The sequence below is a fragment of the Tachyglossus aculeatus genome, chromosome Y4, assembly GCF_015852505.1.
Source record: "Tachyglossus aculeatus isolate mTacAcu1 chromosome Y4, mTacAcu1.pri, whole genome shotgun sequence".
In the NCBI taxonomy this organism is placed as follows: Eukaryota; Metazoa; Chordata; class Mammalia; order Monotremata; family Tachyglossidae; genus Tachyglossus; species Tachyglossus aculeatus.
In genome coordinates this window covers 11,217,695-11,234,152 of record NC_052096.1, presented here as the reverse complement: position 1 = coordinate 11,234,152, position 16,458 = coordinate 11,217,695, and the positions used below count along the sequence as shown (strand labels likewise).

Sequence of the window (16,458 nt, the reverse complement as noted above, 5' to 3'; positions counted from 1 at the left end):
CGGGCTTCATCGCCCTTCAAGTATTCATTATGGGAAGCAGCATGGCTCAGTGGAAAGAACCCGGAATTGGGAGTCAGAGGTCATGGGTTCTAATCCCAGATCCGCCACATGTCTGCTGTGTGACCTTGGGCAAGTCACTTAACTTCTCTGAGCCTCAGTGAGGACCTCATCTGTCAACTGGGGATGAAGACTGTGAGCCCTCCGAGGGCCAACCTGATCACCTTGTAACCTCCCCAGCGCTTAGGACAGTGCTTGGCACATAGTAAGCGCTTAATAAATGCCATTATTATTGTTATTATTATTAAAAGGTAAGGACAGGAGAGACCAAGGATCCGGCCTCGGTTTATTACAAAGCTGCCGGGCGTCGCGGCCCGGCGGCCGAGGGTCAGAGGCGGAAGCGTCCGTCCAGCAGGGCCCGGTGGCGGGCCGGGGTCAGGGGCACGTAGGCGCCGGCCTCCGGGTCCAGGACGAACAGCGGGTCCGACACGACGCCCGGGTCGAAGCCCTCTCCCGCCAGGCGGGTTTTCTGCTGCTTGAAGGTTTCCGTGGTGGGCAGGCTCGCCTGGGGACGGGTCGGGAGGGGGTTCGAGCGGGCACGTGCCAACGCGGGCGCGGGCAGGGCCCCGGGGGCCGAGCCAGGGCAGAGCGGTACCCGGGTTTACCTGGAGGCGCAGGAAGCGGGGCCGGGCGTACGGCGGCAGCATCTCGGTGACGTGGGCGTGCAGCCGGGCCAGGTCCAGCTGGTGGTCTGGGTGCGGGACCAGGGCGGCCATGCCCGCCCGCCCCTCCTGCCCTGGGGAAGGACGAGTCGGGGGCACAGGTTCATTCATTTATTCATTCAGTCGCATTTACTGAGCACTTACTGCGTGCAGAGCGAGCACAAGGAGGTCCCCCTCTCCATCCCCCCCCATCTTACCTCCTTCCCTTCCCCACAGCACCTGTATATCAATCAATCGTATTTATTGAGCGCTTACTGTGTGCAGGGCACTGGCGGGTAGAGCACAAGGAGGTCCCCCTCTCCATCCCCCCCCATCTTACCTCCTTCCCTTCCCCACAGCACCTGTATATCAATCAATCGTATTTATTGAGCGCTTACTGTGTGCAGGGCACTGGCGGGTAGAGCACAAGGAGGTCCCCCTCTCCATCCCCCCCATCTTACCTCCTTCCCTTCCCCACAGCACCTGTATATCAATCAATCGTATTTATTGAGCGCTTACTGTGTGCAGGGCACTGGCGGGTACAGCACAAGGAAGTCCCCCTCTCCATCCCCCCCATCTTACCTCCTTCCCTTCCCCACAGCACCTGTATATCAATCAATCGTATTTATTGAGTGCTTACTATGTGCAGAGCACTGTACTAAGCGCTTGGGAAGTACAAAGTGGCAACATATACAGTCCCTACCCAACAGCAGGCTCACAGTCTAAAAGGGGGAGACAGAGAACAAAACCAAACATACTAACAAAATAAAATAAATAGAAACAAAATAAAATAGATAAATAGTATATATGTATATATGTTTGTACATATTTATTACATATTTATTCCCCCTCGTCCCCCTCTCCATCCCCCCATCTTACCTCCTTCCCTTCCCCACAGCACCTGTATATATGTATAGATGTTTGTACAGATTTATTACTCTATTCATTTATTTTACTTGTACATGTCTATTCTATTTATTTTATTTTGTTAGTATGTTTGGTTTTTGTTCTCTGCCTCCCCCTTTTAGACTGTGAACTCACTGTTGGGTAGGAACTGTCTCTATATGTTGCCAACCTGGACTTCCCAAGCGCTTAGAGAAGCAGCGTGGCTCAGTGGAAAGAGCCCGGGCTTTGGAGTCAGAGGTCATGGGTTCAAATCCTGACTCTGCCAACTGTCAGCTGGGTGACTTTGGGCAAGTCATGTAACTTCTCTGTGCCTCAGTTACCTCATCTGTAAAATGAGGATTAAGACTGTGACCCCCCCCCGTGGGACAACCCGATCACCATGTAACCTCCCCAGCGCTTAGAACAGTGCTTTGCACATAGTCAGCGCTTAATAAATTCTATCGTTAGTACAGTGCTCTGCACATAGTAAGCGCTCAATAAATACGATTGATTGATTGATTGATTGGACTAATAAGCACTTGGGAGGTCCACGTTGGCAAAATCTAGAGACGGTCCCTACCCAACAGCGGGCTCACAGTCTAGAAGGGGGAGACATGCAACGAAACCAAACATGTTAACAAAATAAAATAACTAGAATAAATATGTACCACAAGTAAAACAGAGTCATAAATATGTACAAACATCTATACATATAGACAGGTGCTGTGGGGAGGGGAAGGAGGTAGGACAGGGAGAAGGGGGAGAGGTGAGAAGCAGCGTGGCTCAGTGGAAAGAGCGCGGGCTTTGGAGTCAGAGATCATGGGTTCGAATTCCGGCTCCGCCAACTGCCAGCTGTGTGACTTTGGGCGAGTCACTTCACTTCTCTGGGCCTCAGTGACCTCACCTGGAAAATGGGGATGAAGACTGTGAGCCCCACTTGGGACAACCTGATCACCTTGTAACCTCCCCAGCGCTTAGAACGGTGCTTTGCACATAGTAAGCGCTTAAATAAACGCCATCATCCTGTATATATGTTTGTACATATTTATCATTCTATTATTTATTTATTTTACTTGTACATATCTATTCTATTTATTTTACTTTGTTAGTATGTTGGGTTTTGTTCTCCGTCTCCCCCTTTCAGACTGCGAGCCCACTGTTGGGTAGGGACTGTCTCTAGATGTTGCCAACTTGGACTTCCCAAGCGCTTAGTCCAGTGCTCTGCACACCGTAAGCGCTCAATAAATATGATTGATTGATCGTTATTATGATGCCACATCATCATCATCATCATCAATCGTATTTATTGAGCGCTGACTGTGTGCAGAGCACTGGACTAAGCACTTGGGAAGTACAAATTGGCAACATATCATCATCATCAATCGTATTTATTGAGCGCTGACTGTGTGCACAGCACTGGACTAAGCGCTTGGGAAGTACAAATTGGCAACATATCATCATCATCAATCGTATTTATTGAGCGCTGACTGTGTGCAGAGCACTGGATTAAGCGCTTGGGAAGTACAAATTGGCAACATATCATCATCATCAATCGTATTTATTGAGCGCTGACTGTGTGCAGAGCACTGGATTAAGCGCTTGGGAAGTACAAATTGGCAACATATCATCATCATCAATCGTATTTATTGAGCGCTGACTGTGTGCAGAGCACTGGACTAAGCGCTTGGGAAGTACAAATTGGCAACATCTAGAGACAGTCCCTACCCAACAGTGGGCTCGCGGTCTAAAAGGGGGAGACGGAGAACAAAACCAAACATACTAACAAGATAAAATAAATAGAATAGATAGGTACAAGTAAAATAAATAGAGTAATAAATATGTACGGTGGCCTTCTGTTTACCTGGTACGGTCGGCTCCCGCCTTACGGCCAAGTGACCGCCCCCCACCCCGCGATGCCCGCGACGCCCCCGCACCCACCTGGCACGGTGACCCCGTAGACGCCCACGTCCTGCAGGAAGTCCAAGGCTCCCAGCATCAGTGCCACCTCTGTGGTCGCCACGTTCTCGCCCTTCCAGCTGCCACAGAGGGGGCGAAGGAGGAAAAGTGAGAGATGGGGGTGCCAGGGGGTCCGGGGGCCCGGGGGGCGGCGGGGCGGGGGGGCGCGGGTACCGGAAGGTGTCCCCGGTGCGGTCGTGGAAGGTGAGGAATCCGTCAGCGTCGCGGCACAGCAGGTCGCCGGTGTTGAAGAAGAGGTCCCCCGGGCGCTGGACGTCCGACAGCAGCCGCCCCCGCGCCAGCTCGGGGCCCCCGACGTACCCCAGGAACGGGGACGTCGGCCCCACCGGGGCCACCAGCAGCCCCGGCTCCCCTGATGAGAAGAACGATGCTATTCGTTAATAATAATAATAATAATAATAACGGCATTTATTAAGCACTTACTATGTTCTAAGTGCTGGGGAGGTTACAAGGTGATCAGGTGGTCCCACTTGGGGCCCACAGTCTTCACCCCCATTGTACGGATGAGGCCACTGAGGCACAGAGAAGTTCAGTGCCCAAGATCGCCCAGCTGACAATTGGCAGAGCTGGGATTCGAACCCCTGACCTCTGACTCCAAAGCCTGGGCCCTTTCCACTGAGCCATGCTGCTTCTCTGTATATATTTACTACTCTATTTATTGAACTATTTTACTTGTACCTATGTATTCTATTTTATTTTGTTAGTATGCTTGCTTTTGTTGTCTGTCTCCCCCTTCTAGACTGTGAGCCCACTGTTGGGTAGGGACTGTCTCTGTATGTTGCCAGCTTGTACTTCCCAAGCGCTTAGTACAGTGCTCTGCACACAGTAAGTGCTCAATAAATACGATTGATTGATTGATATATGAGAAGCAAATATATATATATACCTGTATATATGTATGCATATGTATGTACATATTTATTACTCTATTATATGTTTGTACGTCTTTATTACTCTATTTATTTTACTTGTACTTATCTATTCTATTTATTTTATTTTGTCAATATGTTTTGTTTTGTTCTCTGTCTCCTCCTCCTAGACTGTGAGCCCTCTATATGTTGCCAACTTGTACTTCCCAAGCGCTTAGTACAGTGCTCTGCACACAGTAAGCGCTCAATAAATACGATTGATTGATTGATATATGAGAAGCAAATATATATATATCTGTATATATGTATGCATAGGTTTGTACATATTTATTACTCTATTATATGTTTGTACGTATTTATTACTCTATTTATTTTACTTGTACATATCCGTTCTATTTATTTTATTTTGTCAATATGTTTTGTTTTGTTCTCTGTCTCCCCCTCCTAGACTGTGAGCCCGCTGTCGGGTCGGGACCATCTCTATATGTTGCCAACTTGTACTTCCCAAGTGCTTAGTACAGTGCTCTGCACACAGTAAGCGCTCAATAAATACGATTGATTGATATATAAAAGAAGCAAATATATATATATATATATACCTGTATATATGTATGCATATATGTTTGTACGTATTTATTACTCTATTATATGTTTGTACGTCTTTATTACTCTATTTATTTATTTTACTTGTACTTATCTATTCTATTTATTTTATTTTGTCAATATGTTTTGTTTTGTTCTCTGTCTCCCCCTTCTAGACTGTGAGCCCGCTGTCAGGTCGGGACCGTCTCTATATGTTGCCAACTTGTACTTCCCAAACGCTTAGTACAGTGCTCTGCACACAGTAAGTGCTCAATAAATACGATTGATTGATTGATTGATATATAAGAGAAGCAAATATATATATATATATACACACCTGTATATATGTATGCATATATGTTTGTACGTATTTATTACTCTATTATATGTTTGTACGTCTTTATTGCTCTATTTATTTATTTATTTTACTTGTACTTATCTATTCTATTTATTTTATTTTGTTAATATGTTTTGTTTTGTTCTCTGTCTCCCCCTCCTAGACTGTGAGCCCGCTGTCGGGTCGGGACCGTCTCTAGATGTTGCCAACTTGGACTTCCCAAGCGCTTAGTCCAGTGCTCTGCACACAGTAAGCGCTCAATAAATACGATTGATTGATTGTTAAGCACTTACTACGCGCTGGACACCAAACTAAGCACCGTGGATCGAAGCAAATCGGATTGGACACAGTCCCCTGTCCCCTGTGGGGGCTCACAGTCTCCATCCCCATTTTGCAGATGAGGTCACTGAGGCACAGAGAAGAAGAATTGCCTTTGAGACTGTGAGCCCACTGTTGGGTAGGGACCGTCTCTAGATGTTGCCAACTTGGACTTTCCAAGCGCTCAGTACAGTGCTCTGCACACAGTAAGCGCTCAATAAATACGATTGATTGATTGATTGAAGAATTGTAGTATTTGTTAAATGCATTTCCCACCCACTTCTGCCGTCGCCCTGACTTGCTCCCTTCATTCATCGTCCCCTCCCAGCCCCACACCGCCCAAGTCCACATCCCTCATTTTATTTCTATTAACGTCTGTCTCCCCCGCTAGACTATAAACTCCTCGTGGGCAGGGATTGTGCCTGTTTATTGTTCCAGTGTCCTCTTCCAAACGCCTAGTACAGTGCTCTGCACATAGTAAGCACTCGATAAATACGACTAAGTGACCAGGGTGCCCGGCGGTCCCCGGCCGAGGCTACTCTTTATTTTTTTAATGTTCATTCATTCATTCGATCGTATTTATTGAGCGAGCGCTTACTGTGTGCAGAGCACTGGACTAAGCGCTTGGGAAGTACAAGTTGGCAACATCCCTTCCTTCCTCTCCCCCTCGTCCCCCTCTCCATCCCCCCCATCTTACCTCCTTCCCTTCCCCACAGCACCTGGATATATGTATGTATACATACATATATGTATATGTATACATAAATATGTTTGTACATATTTATTACTCTATATATTTATTTATTTTACTTGTCCATATCTATTCTATTTATTTTATTTTGTTAGTATGTTTGGTTTTGTTCTCTATCTCCCCCTTTTAGACTGTGAGCCCACTGTTGGGTAGGGACTGTCTCTAGATGTTGCCAACTTGGACTTCCCATGCGCTTAGTCCAGTGCTCTGCACACAGTAAGCGCTCAATAAATACGATTGATTGAACATCTAGAGACGGTCATCATCATCATCAATCGTATTTATTGAGCGCTTACTGTGTGCAGAGCACTGGACTAAGCGCTTGGGAAGTCCAAGCTGGCAACATCTAGAGACAGTCCCTACCCAACAGCGGGCTCACAGTCTAGAAGGGGGAGACAGACAAGAAAACAAACATACTAACAAAATAAAATAATTAGAATAAATATGTACAAATAAAATAGAGTAATAAACACGTACAAACGTATATACATATATACAGGTGCTGTGGGGAGGGGAAGGATGTGCTTAATGGCATTTATTAAGCGCTTACTATGTGCAAAGCCAACTTGTACTTCCCAAGAGCTTAGTACAGTGCTCTGCACACAGTAAGCGCTCAATAAATATGATTGATTGATTGACGATTGACTGTTCTAAGCGCTGGGGAGGTTACAAGGTGATCAGGTTGTCCCACGGGGGGCTCACCATCTTAAGCCCCATTTTCCAGATGAGGGAACTGAGGCCCAGAGAAGTGAAGTGACTTGCCCAGAGTCACGCAGCTGACGCCTGGCGGAGGTGGGATTCGAACCCATGACCTCTGACTCCAAAGCCCGGGCTCTTTCCACTGAGTCACGCTGCTTCTCGGCTACTCCTCCCCGCCGCCCGGCCCCCCGCCAATCCCCTTCCCCAACCCAACTCCTCACCATCAGCCACGGGCACGCAGAGCCCCCGGGCATCTCTCAGGGGTCGGCCGGCCACCACGTCGTAGCGAATCAGCGAGAAAGGGGAGAATCGCTGTGTTGGGGTGGAGGGGAGATAATAATAATAATAATAATAATGATAACGGGATTTATTAAGCGCTTACTATGTGCAAAGCGCTGTTCTAAGCGCTGGGGAGGTCACAAGGTGATCAGGTTGCACCATAAGGGGCTCACAGTCTTAATCCCCATTTGACAGATGAGGTCACTGAGGCCCAGAGAAGCGAAGTGCCATGCCCAAAGTCACACAGCTGACAGTTGGCGGAGCTGGGATTTGAACCCGGGACCTCTGACTCCAAAGCCCGGGCTCTTACCACTGGGGCAGGAGGGGGTCACCGAGTTGGGGGGCGTCCCCCCCAGCCCCGGATCCACCCCCCGACCCCTGGCGCGCCCACCTTGTACAGCCAGCAGTCGCGGCCGACGGCGCCCAGGCGGCCGGTGTAGTTGAAGAGCGCCACGTTTCCCTCGGTCAGCCCGTAGGTCTCCAGCACCCGCAGAGGCCCGAACCGCCGCAGGAAACGCGCCCACACGTCCGGCCGCAAGCCGCTGCCCACCGCCAGCCGCACCTTGTGGGCACGGTCTCTGGGGCTCTGAGGCCCCAAGGAGAAGGGACGGGGTCAGAAGCGCAGGGCCTTCCGGGGTGCCCCCGACGACCGGCCCCGTGCCACCCTCTCCCCGGGCCCCCTCGCTGACCAGACCTGTGCCACCCTCTCCCCAGGCCCCCTCGCTGACCAGACCTGTGCCACCCTCTCCCCGGGCACCCTTGCTAACCAGACCCGTGCCGCCCTCTCCCCAGGCACCCCCGCCGACCAGACCTGTGCCACCCTCCTCTCCCCGGTCACCCTCACTGACCAGACCTGTGCCACCCTCTCCCCAGGCACTCCCGCTGGCCAGGCCTGTGCCACCCTCCTCTCCCCGGGCACCCTCGCTGACCAGACCTGTGCCACCCTCCTCTCCCTGGTCACCCTCGCCAACCAGGCCTGTGCCACCCTCCTCTCCCCGGGCACCCTCACTGACCAGACCTGTGCCACCCTCTCCCCAGGCACCCTCGCTGACTGGCCCCATGCCACCCTCTCCCCGGGCACCCCCGCTGACCAGACCTGTGCCACCCTCCTCTCCACGGTCACCCTCGCTGAGCAGACCTGTGCCACCCTCTCCCCGGGCACCCCCGCTGACCAGACCTGTGCCACCCTCCTCTCCCCGTCACCCTCGCTGACCAGACCCGTGCCACCCTCCTCTCCCCGGGCACCCTCGCTGACCAGACCCGTGCCACCCTCCTCTCCCCGGTCACCCTCGCTGACCAGACCCGTGCCACCCTCTCCCCGGGCACCCCCGCCGACAAGTCCGGTGCCGCGCTCTCCCTGGGCACTCCCAACGACCAGGCCCACCCCGCCCTCTCCGCGGGCACCCTCGCCACCCTCTAATAATGACAACGACAACGGTGGCATCTGTTAGAGAAGCAGCGTGGCTCAGTGGAAAGAGCCCGGGCTTCGGAGTCAGAAGTCATGGGTTCGAATCCCAGCTCCGCCACATGTCTGCTGTGTGACCTTGGGCAAGTCACTTCGCTTCTCTGAGCCTCTGGACTGGACCCACTCCGGCCCAGCCCCTGCCCGGGCCCGTCATCATCACCATGATCAATCGTATTTACTGAGCGCTTCCTGTGTGGGCAGAGCACTGGACTGAGCGCTTGGGAAGTCCAAGTTGGCAACGCCTAGAGACGGTCCCTACCCGACGGCGGGCTCACACTGACCGGCGGCTGGTTGACGAGGTAGCGGCAGAGCTCGCCGATGTACTGGAACACGGTGACCCCGTGGGCACGGCAGTCGTCCCAGAACTGGCCGGCCGAGAATTTGGTCTTCAGCACCACCGTGGCCCCTGGGGGAGGAGGATGGGGTGGGCGCCCCCGCCACCATCATCATCATCATCATCATGGAGGGCCATCAGCCCCCCGGTCCACGGTGCCCGCGCCCCCGAGGCACTGACCGATGCCCAGGCAGCCCACGATGCCCAGCAGGGAGCCCGCCATGTGGTAGAGAGGGAGGGCCAGGTAGACGACGTCGTCCCGCGTGGCTCCGCACAGCCGGTAGAAGCCCTGGCACTGCAGCACCTTGAGGTGGCTGACGACGGCGGCTTTGGGGAGCCCTGGGGCGGGGGACGCCCTGAGCCCCGCGTCCCGCTCCGGCTGGCGGAGGGGGCCCGCGGGGCCCGGTCCCCCTCCCGCCCGCCCCGGGGGGCCCGCTCACCGGTGGTGCCCGAGGTGAAGATGTAGAGGCTGGCGTCCAGCATGTCCGCGGGGGCCGACAGGTGCTCGGGCAGCGGGGCCTCCCCCTCCTCCTCCATCTGCGCCAGCAGGTCGGAGAAGCCGGCGGGCAGCGGGGAGGAGCCGGGGCCCGGGCCCGCCGACCACAGCTGCAGCCCCAACGCCCGGAGGGCGGCCAGGTCCGGCTCCAGGCTCTCCAGGAACTCTAGGTGAGACGGAGTCGGTCAGTCAATCGTATTTACTGAGCGCTTACTGAGCGGAGAGCGCTGTACCGACTGCAGCGCCCTGCCGGACCGTGAGCCCACTCTTTCAGACTGCGAGCCCACCGTTGGGTAGGGACCGTCTCTATGTGTTGCCAACTTGGACTTCCCAAGCACTTAGTCCAGTGCTCTGCACACAGTAAGCGCTCAATAAATACGATTGATGATGATGCTATCTGTTCCGACGACTTGACACCCATCCCCGGGTTTTGTTTTGTCGTCTGTCTCGCCCTTCTAGGCTGTGAGCCCGTCATTGGGTAGGGACCGTCTCTAGATGTTGCCAACTTGGACTTCCCAAGCGCTTAGTACAGCGCTCTGCACACAGTAAGCGCTCAATAAATACGATTGATGATGATGATTACTATTATTTAGCTTTAATTCTATCTGTTCCGACGACTTGACACCCATCCCCGTGTTTTGTTTTGTCGTCTGTCTCGCCCTTCTAGACTGTGAGCCCGTCACTGGGTAGGGACCGTCTCTATATGTTGCCAACTTGTACTTCCCAAGCGCTTAGTACAGCGCTCTGCGCACAGTAAGCGCTCAATAAATACGATTGATGATGCTGGTGATTACTATTATTTAGCTTTAATTCTATCTGTTCCGACGACTTGACACCCATTCCCATGTTTTGTTTTGTCGTCTGTCTCGCCCTTCTAGGCTGTGAGCCCGTCGCTGGGTAGGGACCGTCTCTAGATGTTGCCAACTTGGACTTCCCAAGCGCTTAGTCCAGTGCTCTGCACACAGTAAGCGCTCAATAAATACGATTGATTGTTTGATTCCCCTCCCCACAGCACCTGTATATACGTTTGTACAGATTTTGTTAACGATGTGCAGGGATGAAGACTGTGAGCCCCCCATGGGACAACCTGATCACCTCGCATCCTCCCCAGCGCTTAGAACAGTGCTTTGCACATAGTAAGCGCTTCATAAATCCCATCATTATTATTACTATTATTATTATTATTATTCTTTTAGACTGTGAGCCCACTGTTGGGTAGGGATACTATTATCACTATTATTATTATTCTTTTAAACTGTGAGCCCACTGTTGGGGAGGAACTGTCTCTATATGTTGCCAATGTGTATTTCCCAAGCGCTTAGTACAGTGCTCTGCACACAGTAAGTTGTTCAACAAATACGATTGATGATGATGATGATGATGATGATGACTACTATTATTTAGCTTTAATTCTATCTGTTCCAATGACTTGACACCCATCCCCGTGTTTTGTTTTGTCGTCTGTCTCGCCCTTCTAGACTGTGAGCCCGTCGTTGGGTAGGGACCGTCTCTAGATGTTGCCGACCCGTACTTCCCAAGTGCTGAGTCCAGTGCTCTGCCCACAGTAAGCGCTCAATAAATCATCATCATCAATCGTATTTATTGAGCGCTTACTATGTGCGGAGCACTGTACTAAGCGCTTGGTAAGTACAAATTGGCAACATACAGAGACAGTCCCTACCCAACAGTGGGCTCACAGTCTAAGAGGGGGAGACAGAGAACAAAACCAAACATACTAACAACATAAAATAAATAGAATAGATATGTACAAGTAAAATAGAGTAACAAATATGTACAAACATATATACATATAAACAGGTGCTGTGGGGAAGGGAAGGAGGTAAGGTGGGGGGGATGGAGAGGGGGACGAGGGGGAGAGGAAGGAAGGGGCTGAGTGTGGGAAGGCCTCCTGGAGGAGGTGAGCTCTCAGAAGGGCCTTGAAGGGAGGAAGAGAGCTAGCTTGGCGGAGGGGCAGAGGGATTGGGGGCATTCCGGGCCCGGGGGAGGACGGGGGCCGGGGGTCGATGGCGGGACGGGCGAGAACGAGGTACGGTGAGGAGATTAGCAGCGGAAGAGCGGAGGGTGCGGGCTGGGCTGGAGAAGGAGAGAAGGGAGGGGAGGTAGGAGGGGGCCAGGGGATGGATGGCCAGCCTGGAAGCCCAGGGTGAGGAGTTTCTGCCTGATGTGCAGATTGATTGGGAGCCACTGGAGATTTTTGAGGAGGGGAGTGATATGCCCAGAGCGTTTCTGGACAAAGATAATCCGGGCAGCAGCATGAAGTATGGATTGAAGTGGAGAGAGACACGAGGATGGGAGATCAGAGAGAAGGCTGATGCAGTAGTCCAGACGGGATAGGATGAGAGCTGAATTGAATGAATGAACACATTCCCTGCCTGCAATGAACTTACAGTCTAGAGGAGGAGACAGACGTTAATAAAAATAATTAAATGACAGATAGGTACATAAGTCTTTTGTACTATGACACTGTACTTTCCCCAGTGCTCTGCACACAGTAAGCACTCAGGGAAGCAGCCTTCATTCATTCATTCATTCACTCAATCGTATTTACTGAGCGCTTACTGTGTGCAGAGCACCGGACTAAGCGCTTCGAAAGTACGACTCGGCAACAGATGGGGCAATCCCTACCCAACAACGGGCTCACAGTCTACAAGGGGAGAAGCATTCATTCATTCAATCATATTTATTGAGCGCTTACTGTGTGCAGAGCACTGTACTAAGCGCTTGGAAAGTACAAGTTGGCAACATAGAAGCAGCGTGGCCTAGTGGCTAGAGCCCAGGCCTGGAAGTCAAAGGGACCTGGGTTCTAATCCCGGATCGGCCATTTGTCCGCTGGGTGACCTCGGGCAAGTCACTTCACTTCTCAGGGCCTTGGTTCCCTCATCTGAGAAATGGGGATAATAATAATAATAATGGCATTTATTAAGAGCTTACTATGTGCAAAGCACTGTTCTAAGTGCTGGGGAGGTTACAAGGTGATGAGGCGGTCCCACGGGGGCTCACAGTCTTCATCCCCATTTGACAGATGAGGGAACTGAGGCCCTGAGAAGTGAAGTGACTCGCCCAAAGTCACCCAGCCGACAAGTGGCGGAGCCGGGATTTGAACCCATGACCTCTGACTCCAAAGCCCGGGCTCTTTTCCATTCATTCATTCAATCGTATTTATTGAGTGCTTCCTGTGTGCAGAGCACTGCACTAAGCGCTTGGGGAGTACAAGTTGGCAACGTATAGAGACGGTCCCTACCCAACAGCGGGCTCACAGTCTAGAAGCCAGGCTGCTTCTCTGTGACCAATCAATCAATCAATCGTATTTATTGAGCGCTTACTGTGTGCAGAGCACTGGACTAAGCGCTTGGGAAGTACGACTGTGAGCCCCAGGGGGGGACAGGGACTGGTTCAAGCGCTTAGTCCAGTGCTCTGCACACAGTAAGCGCTCAATAAATACGATTGATGATGGTTCCAACCTGATGACCTTCTAGACTGTGAGCCCGCTGTGCGGTAGGGACCTTCCTTCTATGTTGCCAACTTGGGCTTCCCAAGCGCTCAGTCCGGTGCTCTGCACACAGTAGGCGCTCAATAAATACGATTGAATGAAGTACCTTCTATCATCTCCCCCAGCGCTTAGGACAGGGCTGGACACATCGGAAGCGCTTAACAAAAACGACGATTATTACCTGTCATTGTTCTTATTAATACTAATGCAAAATAGGGCTGAGGGCCTGTCCGAACCCCGAGGCCCCGCCCCTTTCCGGCCGCACCGGCCCCGCCCCCTTTCCGAGCTCACTGGTCACGCCCCTTTCCCGAACGCGGCCACGCCTCATTCCGAACGCACTGGCCCCGCCCCCCTCCGAACTCCGATGGCCCGCCCCTTCCCGAACTCGCTGGCCCCGCCCCCTTTCCGAGCTCCGATGACCCGCCCCTTCCCGAACGCGGCCGCGCCCACTCCCGAAGCCATTGGTCCTGCCCCCTTTACGAGCTCGCCGGCCCCGCCCCTTTCCGAACGCGGCCGCACTCACGCCCGAACTCGCTGGCCCCGCCCCTTTTCGAACTCACTAGCTCCGCCCCATTCCGAACTCGCCGGCCCCGCCCCTTCCCGAACGCGGCCGCACACACGCCCGAGCTCGCCGGCCCCGCCCCCTTTCCGAACGCACCGGCCCCGCCCTTTTCCGAACTCGCCGGTCCCGCCCCCTTTCGGAGCGCGGCTACGCGCACTTCCTGAAGTCGCTGGCCCCGCCCCCTTTCCGAGCTCGCCGGCCCCGCCCCTTTCCGAACGCGGCCGCGCTCATGCCCCAGCTCGCTGTCCCCGCCCCTTTTCGAACTCACTGGCTCCGCCCCATTCCGAACTCGCTGGCCCCGCCCCTTTCCGAACTTGGACGCACATGCCCGAACTCGCCGGCCCCGCCTCTTTCCGAACGCGGCCGCGCACACGCCCGAACTCGCCGGCCCCGCCCCTTCCCGAACGCGGCCGCACACACGCCCGAACTCGCCGGCCCCGCCTCTTTCCGAACGCGGCCGCACACACGCCCGAACTCGCCGGCCCCGCCCCTTTCCAGAGCTCGGCCCCGCCCCTCCCCGAACGCGGCCGCACACACGCCCGAAGTCGCTGGTCCCGCCTCTTTCCGAACGCTGCAGCTCTCACGCCCGAACTCGCTGGCCCCGCCCCTTTCCGAAGGCGGCCGCACGAGTCCGATCTCGCTGGCCCCGCCCACTCGCGAACGCTCTGGCCCCGCCCCATCCCTAACTCCCTGGCTCCGCGCACACACGCCCGAGCTCGCTGGCCCCGCCCCTTTCCGAACGCGGCCGCACACACACCCGAACTCGCTGGCCCCGCCCATTTCCAGAGCTCGGCCCCGCTCCATTCCGAACGCGGCCCCGCCTCTTTCCGGACGCGGCTGCACACACCCCCGAAGTCGCCGGCCCCGCCCCTTTTCAGAATTCGGCCCCGCCCCTTTCCCAACGCGGCCGCACACAGGCCCGAGCTCGCCGGCCCCGCCCCTTTCCGAACGCAGCCGCACACACGCCGGAAGTCGCCGGCTCCGCCCCTTTCCGAACGCGGCCGCACACGTGCCCGAACTCGCTGGCCCCGCCTCTTTCCGAACGCGGCCGGCCGCACACACGCCCTAAATCGCCGGCCCCGCCCCTTTCCGAACGCGGCCGCACACAGGCCCGAGCTCGCCGGCCCCGCCCCTTTCCGAACGCGGCCACACACACGCCCGAAGCCACCGGCCCCGCCCCTTTCCGAACGCGGCCGCACACACGCCCGAGCTCGCCGGCCCCGCCCCTTTCCGAACACGGACGCACACGCCCGAGCTCGCCGGCCCCGCCCCTTTCCGAACGCAGCCGCACACACGCCGGAAGTCGCCGGCTCCGCCCCTTTCCGAACGCGGCCGCACACGTGCCCGAACTCGCTGGCCCCGCCCCTTTCCGAACGCGGCCACACACATGTCCGAAGCCACCGGCCCCGCCCCTTTCCGAACGCGGCCGCACACACGCCCGAGCTCGCCGGCCCCGCCCCCTTCCGAACGCAGCCGCACACACGCCGGAAGTCGCCGGCTCCGCCCCTTTCCGAACGCGGCCGCACACGTGCCCGAACTCGCTGGCCCCGCCTCTTTCCGAACGCGGCCGGCCGCACACACGCCCTAAATCGCCGGCTCCGCCCCTTTCCGAACGCGGCCGCACACACGCCCGAGCTCGCCGGCCCCGCCCCTTTCCGAACACGGACGCACACGCCCGAGCTCGCCGGCCCCGCCCCTTTCCGAACGCAGCCGCACACACGCCGGAAGTCGCCGGCTCCGCCCCTTTCCGAACGCGGCCGCACACGTGCCCGAACTCGCTGGCTCCGCCTCTTTCCGAACGCGGCCGGCCGCACACACGCCCTAAATCGCCGGCCCCGCCCCTTTCCGAACGCGGACGCACACGCCCGAGCTCGCCGGCCCCGCCCCTTTCCGAACGCAGCCGCACACACGCCGGAAGTCGCCGGCTCCGCCCCTTTCCGAACGCGGCCGCACACGTGCCCGAACTCGCCGGCCCCGCCTCTTTCCGAACGCGGCCGGCCGCGCACACGCCCTAAACCGCCGGCCCCGCCCCTTTTCAGAGCTCGTCTGGCCCCGCCCCCCTCCGCCCCTCCCCCGGTCCCCCCCGTCACCTGGCGCCACGACGAGGGCCCGCGGGCGGCAGGCTCGGAGGCAGTGGAGCAGCGGGGCCCTGCGCAGGGCGCCGGGCAGAAAGGCGGCCGGCAGCCCGGCCTTGGCCAGCCCCAGCCACAGCCACACGAACTCGGGCCCGGACGGCAGCAGCAGCGCCACGGGCGCGGGCCCGGTCTCGGTCCCCCCCCGCGGTGGCCCCTCCGGCCCCTCCCCCCTTGGCGGCCCCGCGCAGGAAGGCGCGCGCCGCGCGGTTGGTCTCCCGCTCGGCCCGGCCGTAGGTGTAGACCCGCCCGCCGTGCAGCAGGAAGGCGCGGTCGGGCTGCTCCCGGGACAGCCGCGCCAGGCGCTCCCCCGGCCCGGGCCCGCGCCCGGCCCGCGCCCCGAGGGCCCGCCGGCACCGCGCGGCGCGCACGGCGAAGCACACGTCGTGGGGCAGCCAGCGCACACCCCCGGGGAGCAGCCCCAAGACCACCACCGCCACCGCCACCGTCACCACCGTCACCACCGCGACCACCACCGGCAGCGGAGGGTCCATGCCTCCCCCCCCGGCGGCTCGGGGGCGCGCCTGCGCGGGCACGGCGCCCCGCCCCCGACCGACGGCGCG

The 16,458-nt window shown here is 56.1% G+C and overlaps 1 protein-coding gene across 1 annotated transcript; it reads right to left on the bottom strand.

Moving 5' to 3' along the window:
* Positions 1–322: 322 nt before the first annotated feature.
* SLC27A3 (solute carrier family 27 member 3) lies at positions 323–16,446 on the bottom strand. The gene is given in 11 exon segments (XM_038769013.1): positions 323–562; positions 663–793; positions 3,522–3,619; positions 3,714–3,912; positions 7,338–7,428; positions 7,787–7,981; positions 9,142–9,266; positions 9,375–9,533; positions 9,635–9,856; positions 15,854–16,056; positions 16,058–16,446. Coding segments are annotated over 11 exon segments (1,932 nt in total). The 5' UTR covers positions 16,390–16,446; the 3' UTR covers positions 323–385.
* Between the last annotated feature and the right edge of the window lie 12 nt (positions 16,447–16,458).